At 49.8% G+C, this 11644-nt stretch overlaps 1 protein-coding gene across 1 annotated transcript in view; it reads left to right on the top strand.

Annotated features, from left to right (window-relative positions):
* The first annotated feature begins 709 nt into the window (after positions 1-709).
* PITPNA (phosphatidylinositol transfer protein alpha) overlaps positions 710-11644 on the top strand; it is a 37695-nt gene continuing 26760 nt past the window's right edge. The window contains exons 1-3 of the mRNA XM_072639928.1: positions 710-907; positions 4891-4921; positions 10450-10595. Coding sequence (XP_072496029.1) covers positions 888-907; positions 4891-4921; positions 10450-10595 — 197 coding nt within the window. The 5' untranslated portion in view covers positions 710-887. The remainder of the gene's footprint in view (positions 908-4890; positions 4922-10449; positions 10596-11644) is intronic.

Raw genomic sequence — 11644 nt, 5'->3', positions numbered from 1 at the left:
AGTACAGGACAGGAATTGAACTGGAAATTTAGATTGGAGACAGGTTGGGGATGGAGAGCTAAAGCCAACAAGAAGCCACCGGGAGCCACGGGAGTTTACTGAGCAGGAGAGTGACCCAGGAGCCGATGTGCAAGTCTAGAGCCGGAAAAGTCTCCAGCATCTCTCTAATTAGAGTCCGGTGCTTTCATCGAGCCAGAGAAGAGGTGTTTTGCCCAGGGTCACAGGGCGCAGTCAGGACCAGCGCGCACGTCTGAACCCATGTCCCGGGATTGCCGAGGCAGAGCTTTGGCTGATGCCACCTCCCCAAAGGCACGTGCATCTCTCGGGGGCTGTTTGGGGGATGGCTTGGAGAGGGGCGAGGCCTGACACCACTTGGGAGGCTGCTTCCACAACAGTCCAGGCAAGACGAGGGCGCTGGCCAGGACGCAGCGCTCCGCCTCCCACGAAGGCTGCCCCGCGGGGAGAGTGGACTGGCCCACTGACACCTCCCGAGAGCGCGCGCCGCGCACGTGCGACCCGGGGTAGGCGCACTGCGCGTGCACTCATGCTGCGGTCTGGGGAGGGGATGGGAGTACGAGTGGCTTCGGGGCCAGCGCGGGAGCTGGTTTGCGGGACTCCCCGCTGAGCTGCGGCCCCTTTAAGGCTCCGAAGGCCCCGCCTCCGCGGTGAGGTCAGCGCGCTCGTGTGCGTGTGACGCGCTGGTTGCCGCAGAGACGCCCCGCCCCCCGCGCGGTGCTGCGGAACTAGGAGCCCCGGGCGGCGGCAGCCGAGGCTGGACAGGCGGCCAGGGGCGAGGGAAGGACGACGACGACGAGCGCGGCCGGACCGAGCTGAGGCGAGAGCGGCCTCCGTGAAGCGGGCCAGCCGCACGGACGCCGGGCCCAGACATGGTGCTGATCAAGGAGTAGTGAGTGTCTGGGGCAGGCGGCCGGCCGGCGCGGGGGACCCCCCGGGGCAAGGGCGGGGGCGCGCGCCGAGAGCGCGCGTGCTGGGGAGGGGGGGGCGGGAGCCCGGAGCTCGCGCATGCCGGGGCAGCGAGGGGCTGGGGGAGGCGGGGGGGGGGGGGGGTACTGAGCCACTGGCAGTGTCCGGTGCCCAGGGGTCTGGAGGCCCTCTCAAAGGGAAAGAGGGACCCTGGGGAGGAAGGAGGCACCTCAGGGGTAGGGGGTGCTAATGAGGGGGATGGGGACATTGGGGAGGAAGGGGTTGCTGAGGGCCGGGAGGAGGGATGGGGGCACTGAACGGAGGATGGGGTGCCTAGGGCCAGGAAGAGATGGGGGAAACGGGTGGGGACCTTGGAAGGGAGAGTCAGGAAAGCCGTGGTGGGGAGGGAGGTCCTGCGGGGTGCTGAAGGTAGCAAAGGGGTGCATAAAACCAAAGGGGGCTGTCTCACGTGGGATCTTGAGAGGCAAGCGTTGACTGGGGTGCGATTGGGATGGAGAACCGGGCCTGATTGGTTGGAGAACCAAAGGAGGAATAAAAGGGGAGAAAAAGAGGTGTCCTGACAGGAGGGATCTGAGGTGACCTGGCAAGGATTGGGAGGGAGGGAAGGGAAGCTCTGGGTTGTCAGGGGCGGCTTGCGGGGTCGTTGGGGGTTGGGCAGACAAGAAGAGGTTTGGTGGGGTGGTGCCCCAGAGGCAGAGGGGAGATTGGGGTCACAGAGAAGGATGGGTGGGAGGAGTTTATGGAAAAAGCTGACATGATTGGGCAAGATTGGGGGGGTGGGTCATGGGAGATAAGAAGAGATGATGGTTTGAGGGGCTGGAGGGGTGACAAAAAGGATAGCTGGGACGATGGGGATGTGGGAAGACTATCAGGAGTGTAATGGAATTTAAAGTGGGGAAAGGGGATTGGCAAAGGTTTGAAGGTATGTGGAGATTTCTAAATCCAGTATTATGAAGGGATTGGGGTGAAGGATTGATCTGAGGGGCTGAAATACAGTTCCCAAGACTATGGGAGGGGCTCATTGACCCAAGTGGTATATTGAGAGGAGACACAAGTCACCTAAAGGGATGAGAAGGAGGAGTCCTTGTATAGTGGGGGAGTAAGTAGGTAGCACATAATTCTTGGTGTTTGTGGCCCCTGTGGGAAGGGAAGTGAGTCTTTGGGTCTGGAACCCATGATAGGTGGGGATCTCTTGGGCATTGGGAACAGTATTCCTACTTATTCTGAGTAAATGTCACAGAGCCATCTTCAAAGACGATGGATGGGGAAATTGAGTACAATGTTAAGAGAACTCTGAATCTTTGGTAAGGGAGAGCATGGAGGGCTGTGGGGGAATGAGTGTCTCCAAGGAGTATAGAAATGACTGATGAGAAGAAGTGGGGATCTGGGGCAGCTTCTTTAGGGACCTTATGAGTTAGATGCAAGTGGATGTGAGAGCCTTTGGGTGTTTCCCCTCCTCGCAGGAAAGCTGCTTGCTTCTTATTCTATGGAGGGTATAGTACAAAGGGGAGACTCTGGTGCTGTGGATGTTAAGAGATCAGAGATCTAAGAACTGTCCAGGAAAGGCCTTGTTTCTTACTGCACGGCAAGACTTTGAAACTGTCCAGGGTACATTCAGCCTGGTTAAGGCATTCCCCCACCCCAGGACCTCGAATGTGTTGGGATTGGGCTGTGCAGGGGCAGAATCCAACATGATCTTAGAGATTTACATTGTTTGTGGAAAGGAGAAAAGGGTGGAAAATATTTCCTTGGTTATTTTTTTTTTTCAGGAGAGAGTTGTAAGGAGGCTCTGGTAACTTTGGAATTTTAACTCTTGGTGCTCAAGTTAACAGCCTTTCCCTCTGTCCTTCTCACAGTAAAGAGCTGCAGGAATCTGCAGTCAGCTGCAGTTGGGAGTTTTGAAGGGAGGGTAAGCCTGGAAGGGATCTGAACACTTTCCGAAGAGGAGTTCTCTGTTTGTTCTTTGATCTCCTCTGGTTCAGAGGCCAGTGGTGCAGCAGCAGCAGCAGCAGACATCCATCTCCATTTCCTTTCAGACATGTTCTCTGCATGTGTGTGCCATGATGCAGTCCACGTGCACCCATGTGCTCAGAGGAGGAGGAGGGGTCTGGGATACTTTGCCGTAACTGCAGTGCTGCAGCTCTGGAGAAGGGGCAAAGTGAAGGTCACACTAGCAAGACACCAACCTGAGTCTCCAGACCTTGCGGTGGATGTTCACTTGCCTTTGTCCTGCCCTCCAGGACTGGGAAGGTGGCTTCGTTTCCAGGTAGCAGGTTTGGAGCCATAACAGAAGCAGCTCTGGATGGTCCTGGCAGGAATTGGCTCAGACAAGCCCACCTGCTCCTGGCAGGACTCAGGCCTGGTGTTCTCCAAGTTGCCATTGACTTTTCTGATGATTCCTCAAATGGAAGTCCTCCCAGTCTAATTTCAGCAAAGTTCTGAATATAGTTTTCCCTACTGTGCTTGAATTTAAAAGGCTTGTTCTTTTCTAGGAAGTTTCTTTTGAAGGTGTAGGAATTCTTGTCCCAGAATTGAGTATTTCTGTGGCATTTACTTTCTCTAAAGAGAGGGAAGGTTCGGCAGCAATATCCAATGAAGTGGCTTATTTGTGTTATTTGGGCTCTTTATCTCCTAGCAGCAGCCAATCTGAGCCCAGCAGATTTAGTCTGCCACTCTCACTTGATGGGGGGGGGTCTTAATTCACTGTCCCGCCAACCCCAGGCATGCTTCCCACCTTCTCTGGGAGGCCTCATGGGCCTGTACTGTAACAGTGAATGGATTGCTCACTGATTTGGGGAGAGGGGCAGGATTTGAGGAGTATTGCCCAGGAAGAAGGCCACCCCTTCTGCTTTCATTGATGGGACTTAACTAGACATTTGCAAGCTGAAGAAGGCTTAAGTGGCCTGAGCCTGAGTGGCCTTTCTACAAATGAGCCCTGAAAAATGAAAGCTGGGGCTCTGTAACTAGCTCACTAGGTCTAAGCATATGTTGTGCATTACCAAGCCATTGACTTCCAACTACCTTTCCCTTGAAGTAGCCATTGGGCTTCTCTGCATCACCAAGGAGACTGCTTGTAAAAAACTTTAGAAACCTCAAAAAGTCTGTCCAATGTGAGCTCAACAAGCTGCATAGGAAAGTATAGGTAGCCTCTGGTTCTTGGTTACTTAACTGGTGTGTGAATTTTCTCCAGGCCTCTGACTTCCTTTTGCTCACTCATTGCCATCCTCACTGGCAGGGTGGGAGAAGTAAGGAAACCCAAATGCATGGTTTGATTGCTTCTGAACTGCCCTTGAAAGGTGGATCCTACAGGCTGGGTACAACTACCAGTGAGACTTGGCCTCAGCTGTTCTGTGGTCTCCTTTCAGGTTGACTGATTGATTGATTGGTAGAGGTCTTTGGCTAGTGGATGTTTGAGAATGAAGAGTCCACCAAGGCATTTGGTGTTTCAAGAACCAGCAGTGCTGCTGCACTTTTGCGGGGCATGGGGAAGTGGGGGATGAATGGAGTGTCCAGAAGTAGAAGGGCTGCATTCAGCTGATTTCAGAGCTGCTGCTCTGAGACATCAGGTGTAGAAGATTCATTATCTAACAAGTGGGAGCTGCAGGCCCTGACCTGGGGCAGGGGAGTCAGCCAAGCTCCTCACTCTGGGGTGTGCTGGAAACCTAAGTCGACCTCTTCTTTTTGCTCACCAGGAGAGAGAGGTACCTCCTGATGTGGGAGCAGGAGCCTGGGAGCCGAGTGAGTCACAGATGAGTGTACCAGGAGGTCACAGTGTATCTAGATTGTAATCTCCTCCAGGGCACAGCCTGCTTCCTTCCATGGAGTTCTCTTTTATAGTATGGTGCCACCTCAATTAGGACTTAACAAATCCTTTTAATGATGATCTAAGAGTCTTGTATGGGTTCCAAGGCCTGAAGCTGATACCTTGTTTTCCCTTTCTTACAGTCGAGTTATCCTGCCTGTGTCTGTAGATGAGGTAAGTTCTTTTTCCTGATCTCCTCTGTGGCTTTTTTTTTTTTTAATCAAATGTTTCTCTCTGGTAAGCTAAGTTGGAACTTACACTCCTCAGATTGCTGCCCTCCTCACCCTTGATTTTCATTTTGTCCAAAAGTAGGAATGAGCTGTGCTCATTTTGACCATCACCAGAGCAGCTTCAGTGAGAAAAAAGGGCACTTTGCATCCATGGAGGTCTCTTGTTTTCAACACGAAGGACCCAACCTGGGCCCCAAACTGGCTTATTACAGGCTTTGGGGTAATGGAGGGACACCGCCTTAGGTAGTCACTGGTTACATCGAGCAGTGTTTATCTCCCTGAGGTGTCAGTCACTTAGGGAGTTCTTGTGTGACAAACTGAGGTGGCCTATTGGGAAAATAATGTGCAAGGACCCTCCACACTCCCTGAGCCCCTGATGGTGAGACAAAGTGTAAAAGTCTGTTTCCAAGGGAAGACAATAAAAGCAAAAATGTTTAGTTTACCCACTTGGCTTCTGGTTATGGGATGCTCTGGCCAAGTCAGCCTGAGGAAATTTCAGTCCGAGTATTGACTCAGTGTTTGTCCTCGGCTTCCTCACCTGCCCTTTTTCTCCCTGCTTCCCTGCTTTGTGGTCAGCCCCTCTTCCTCCCAGATTTGCGTACCTATGCACAGAACTTCTTGATAGGTCCCTGCTTTAAATACACCCAGAGACTGTAAGCCTAGGAGCCCCAAAGGGGGTGGGAGGGCAGTTGTACAAGCTTGTTTTCTGGTGCTGTCATCTCTGGAACCCCACCCATCCTTACCTTTGGATGATACTTATCATAAGTGTTTCTGACTGATAACAAACTGCCTTATACATGCAAATAGTACTTAAAAAAAAAAAAAAAAGCTCAGGCAAACAAAAAAAAAAAAAAAGAGGAGGAAGACACTTTTTATCTGTGGCAAATGACCTGTCTCAGTTGCAGTTTCCATGCTCCACTGAAAAGAGTGAGAAGTACTAATGTGACCTGTCCAGAGGACTGTTCACACTGTCAGGACACCCCCCACCCCCCCCCCCCGACTCACACACATTGTGGGAAACCTAGAACCTAGAGACAGGCCTGAGAGGAGCAATGGGGCAGACAGAGAGATCTCTGGAGGCTGAGGGCAAAGCAGGGGTTCTTGGGAATGATCCACAGAAAGATTTTAGGGGGTCTGTGAACTTGAGCAGAAATAAATGACTTCTTGATTTCCTTTGTAATTCTGTGTGTTTTATATTAGGATTCTGAGAAGGGGTCCATAGGCCTACTCAGACTGCTATCAAAGGGGCCTAGGACACACAACAAATGTTAAGAACCCCATTGGATTAAGAGAATAGGGGGTGCTGAGCCTGGAGGAGAGAATGAGTACATAATGATTGTCTTTAGCTCTATTTTCATTTTTCCGTCAGAATTATAATGAGTGGCTGTTATCCAGTTCTACTAGAAGAATTGTGCCACCTTAGTTTAGGACACAAGAATTTTGGTTAGGACATAAAAGCACATGTCCTGCCCAGAAGTTTTTAGGCACTGGACAAATGACAGAGAGTGCATGGGAAATGTCCTCTATATCAGGGGGCAGCGGTATCCTAGAGGAGCTCTGTGATTTGTCTGGGGGTGGCAGTGACCAAGCCTCAAACCTTGAATGCCCAACTCGGGGTGGTCAGTGACATTCCCATGCTCTGGCATGGCCTTCCCTCTGACTAGAGGCTGACTAGAAGAAACCTCAAATAGCTGAGTTCTCGAGTCCTTTTTTCAGGCCATGGAGGCCCTTCTGTCAGGTGGAAGGTGCAGGATCATGTACTACTTCTCAATGCCACAGCCTGGAGAGAGTCTGAGTCTGCCCTAAGGTTTCTGGTCCCTGTGAAGAGGAGCCCAGGATGCAGGTGGGGAGGCCAGCTCTGTCACCTTATATGAAGACAGTGAGGCCCAAAGCAGTGACTTACCCAGGGTCTCCCAGAGCCAGGATTTGAATCCAAGTCTTTTACTCCAAGCCCAGTGCTCCTTCTGCTGCCTTGCTGTTGCCAGATAGTTAATTTCTCATTATAGGGCCTGATGTTGGCAGATTGAAGAAATTCTTCTGCTCCTCAGGATTGGCTATGAAAGCATTTAGTTTTTCTGATGGAGTAAGAAAAGGTTAAAATGTTTTAAAGTCAGGGTTGGAGTGAGAGGGCAGCATCAGCTTGCAGCTGATCTTGTCAGGTTCATTCTGCTTTGGTTTGGGGGTGACTTGGCTGACTAGGTCAGAGGGGTCTGTGGGTAACCAGCTATAGAACCGAGAGCAGTGCTTGACCCAGGTCCTCAACAGAGGAAGTGGAGGAGGGGAGGATCTCCTTTTTGCCCACATGTGCTAGACATGAACCTCACTTAGAGACCCTGAGAAAGCCCTGAGTGGAGAGGATAAAAAAGCATAGTGGGACTGACCTTGAAGGAAGCAAGATGAGCCAAAGTCCATTGGCCTGTCCTGATGATAAGTGGCTGTATCCCATGAATTCAGCTGAGCACCATGTGGTCACTCACACCTGCTTTGTGAGAGGCTATCCATCCCATGGGGTGGGAACTCGTGGATTTATAGATTTGAGGAAGAATGGTAGGAAGTGATACCTTGGTAATGCCTTCTTTCCCAGGAGCTGGACTCAGCTCCTTGCTGCTTGTGTGTCTGAGGAGTTTGGCATTTCCTAGAAGGGTAGCTTCATGTGCTGTAACACAAACCTCACACTGTCAGGATCTTTTCCTTCCTGTTTGAGTTGTTTGTCTTGGTTTTTAAAATTTTTTTTTCAATGAACAAAGATCTGTTTTCTCTCCCTCTCACCTCCCTCTTCCATTTAGAAAACAAATACAAAACACTTGTAACAAACATGCACAGTTGGGCAAAATGAATTCTCACATTGGCCACCTGCAGAAGTGTCTGTCTCATTCTCCCTAAATCCATCAGCCTCTGACAGGAACAGGCTTCATTCATCATGAGTCCTCCAGACTCAGTCATTGCATCGATCGGAGTTCTTAAGTTGTTTTTTTACAATGTTATGGTTACTCTAAGTTGTTCTCCTGGTTCTGCTCATCTCATCCTGTATCAGATCATTAAAATCTTCCCAGGTTTCTCAGAAACTTTGCCTTTTGTCATTCCTTACAGCCCAGGAGGATGGCACGGCCATCATGCTGGCCCAGTTCCATTTTGAGGTGCACAGTACTGGGGCTCCTCTTCGTTGGGCGTAGCCTGCCACACACTCCCATCTGGAGAAGGCCTGCACTTTGCCCTTGTGGGTAGTGCAGTTTCACTTCTCCTTTCCCAAGACGTTTCCAAGGCTTCATCTCTTTTTAGGTGCCCAGCCTCACACGGTTGTGTGGGTGGAAGTAGCAGCTGTGCTGTGTTTTTCATGTGCCTCGGAGTTCTGTGTTCACCCTTGTCCCCCACCCTTCTCCTGTAATAGGATTGCTAAATTCAGCAGAGTTCCTGTTTTTCTTAGCTAAATTTTGAAGCCTTTCTTTGGGATAAGGGAACAGAACTCAAGAGACAAGGAAATGGATTACCTTTAGGCCTTGGGACCTCATGGTTCAGAAACTATTTCTCTGTGGGCTTACTTGATGTTATGGCCCCTGTTTAGAATGACACCCTTGTTTAAAGGCTCTCCCATCGGAGCCTGGTTATCTTAACAGGGAGTTGCTTCTTTCCCAAGGACTCTGCCTGTGAAGTCTCCCTTTCTCCCTCTGCTCTGCCCCCCACCTCGCAGTCCCCCAACTGGAGCTGGTGGAGGCTGAGTCTTATTTACCAAAACCACCTTCCTTTGTCTCATTGGGATTATAGGATCAGAATATCAAGGGAGATTAAAGGGCGAAGATGCCAACCCAACAGGCTGATCCTCTTAGAGCCTGACCTTTGACTCCTGCCCCCGAAGAGGAACTGAATGAATGAAACACTGTTACTAAAGGAGATTAGTCTGTGCCTGGGAAGCCCTGTCCCCAGCTTGTCTCATCAGGCCAGCCATGCAGTTTCCCTGGCTTGCTGAGGAAACCAACTCAGGCAAACGTTCTCACCGTTCTTCACTTGATATTCCTGGGATGCCTGCTCAGCCAAACTCTCCTCTGTTCAGTGGGTGTCCCAAGTAGGCCCTCAAGGATATCATAGGACATGCTGGCAGTGCTGGTGTTGCTTGGGATTGGCAAAGCTGGGAGAGCCGGCCCTTAACCAGGGTGAGCAAAAGAAAGGACTGTGAGATTAACAGACCTCATGATCCTGCTGGAGACGCCTGACTTTTTGTACAAGAGTTTTCACCTGAAACTTTGGTGGTCAAGGGTCAAGGCGGCGTTGCCTCTCAGTTTAGCCCAAGTGCTGGGCTTCCCCTGCTCTGCAGAGAAGCCCTTTTCCAGGTGCTCCCCTCCTGGTGGCTTAGCTCAGGCTAAAGTGATCAGTGACTATTTTAGCTGCTATATTTTTTTTTTTTTGCTGTTGTGGATATTAGTGCCACTGGCAACTACCCAATGATTTATTTCTTCTCCCCTAGTCCAAGAAGAGAAGAAAATCCCAAGCCCTTATTTTACTGTAGGGAATAGGATAGAGAAGAGTCTCTTGTTTGATTTTTTTCCCCATACACTGTAAGCAAATGGCTGACCTTCAATCCTTCCTCCTCCTTATAGCCATTTTATTACCGGTTTGGCGGGGGCTGAGATCATTCAGCATAGGGAGTAAGTGCTTGCTGTTGTGTGTCCTTTCTCCTTCCTCGTTCTCCCCTCTGCCCCCTTTGCAGGTTCCCTTTAGAGAGGAGGGTAGAAGGCCTGAGGTCCAACCAATCCCTGCCCTGAGCGCTGAAATCAGGGCTTCACAATAGCAAGAGAAAGCAAATCACCTTGTCCAGTGTGGCCTGTGACCTCAGGAAAAGGACACCCAGCATTTGCCAGCTCCTCAATGCCAACCAGAAGGATGTTATGTGTTCCAATTCATGGGACTACACTACACTATTGCGGAATCCGAGAGAGTTACTTTAGCACCAGCTAGCAAGACCTCATGACTTTGGAAAAGGACTAGGAGACATATTTGCAGCTGAGGGTTTTCTTGGGGCACCTTCCAGGATGAGGAGGGGTATGTCATATGGGAAGGAGTTTGTCCCTTTCCTGGGGACTTTGGTAAGAGGTGTTCTGTGTGAGTGAATGAAGTGAGGACCTTCTAGGGAAAGCACTCAGGGCAGATGTGGCCCTGAATGCCAGTAATCCATATTCCCTGGTCAGCCCTGGTGAATTATTGGAGAAATAGGAAGGATGGAGACAAGCAAGTTGTCTCCTGAGATACCTGACTGCTATGTGTGTGTGTGGGACAACTTGTCTGTTACTTTGGAAGAATTCTTGGCAAGGTCCTTTTTGAGCTCTTAAACGACTTGGATGTAACTTTCCACAGCCTTGTGTGCTGTATAGTGATCTGGTTAGATAGTCTTTTGCATTTCTGGGCACAAGAAACTAGATTGTGTTTAACTACCAAGAAGCCTCTAGCCCTTGGGTAATTCCTGTTTCTCTATTCCTTCAGTACCAGGTAGGACAGCTGTATTCGGTGGCAGAGGCCAGTAAGAATGAAACTGGTGGTGGTGAAGGTGTGGAGGTCCTGGTGAATGAGCCCTATGAGAAGGATGGAGAGAGAGGCCAGTATACCCACAAGATCTACCATTTACAGAGGTATGTGGAAGTGGCCACTGGCTCTGTGAGCCCAGGGGCTCGGAAAGACTCTGCTTAGTGTGATGAGAAGAGCCTTCCAAGGAAGCCAAGAGCCAGCTTCGTGCAAGAGTAGAAATCCAGGGGTCTTCACAGGGATCTTGGGGTACCTGAGAGGAGGGGAACTGGGATTGACATTTGAATAAAAAACATGAACTCCAAATCGTTTTCCTTCCTGAATTATGAACAATGCCTTGCACATAGTAGGTGCTGAATAAATGTTTGTTGAATTGGAATTGAATTTGTTGAACTAGGATTCCTTTAAGAAATGTCTGTTGATCCAGTCTGAACTGGACCTGGCTATCAGTATTATTCTACATCTGTTAAACTGGAGTTAAACTGGAGTAAAACCAGCACTGAATCGATAGTTTCCAAGCTGAATCTAAATTTATTTCATTTGGTTCAATTCCTGTTTTAAAATGGTCTAGCTGTTGGGACAGTGGTAGAAAACATTTGGCATATGTGTTAGTGAGATGATTTTGAGGGACAGAGCAAGGACTAGGCCAAATTTGTGAGGCAGGCTGCTGTCTCTTTGTTGCTCTCCCACTTCCCTGGTCATTGCCCTTCCTCCTTCCCTTTGGCATTTTTCCCTACCTTCTGATACCCCAGGTGCCTATCAGCATTTTGTAGACTAGAAGGACCGATGGACTTGGAGTCTGAAGACATAGGTTCCACCATTGACTGGCATATGACCTTGAACATTCACTAACCTCAGCTTTCCCTTCTGTAAAATGGGAACAGGACTTCTATTACCTCACAGGAATGTTGTGAAGAAAGTGCTGAACAGACTGTAAAATGCTTTATAAATATGTAAGCTCTAATTGAGGTCTTACCTCCTTTACTGATCTCATGACTAACTGAGGTGCTAACTGATTACAAGGGGTGATCGTTTCGTCTCACCCTTCTCCCTGTCCTTTGCTATTTGCATTTTTATAGGGGACTTCTAAAGCTAAGCACTGTGGTTGATATTTGGAAGCTGACAGTGATTTAGAACCTGTGTTGGTATTGTGTAT

Source organism: Notamacropus eugenii, chromosome 2 (genome assembly GCF_028372415.1).
Source record: "Notamacropus eugenii isolate mMacEug1 chromosome 2, mMacEug1.pri_v2, whole genome shotgun sequence".
Lineage (NCBI taxonomy): Eukaryota > Metazoa > Chordata > Mammalia > Diprotodontia > Macropodidae > Notamacropus > Notamacropus eugenii.
Note: the sequence above shows the minus strand (reverse complement) of the source record. Positions and strands in the feature narration are given on the sequence as shown.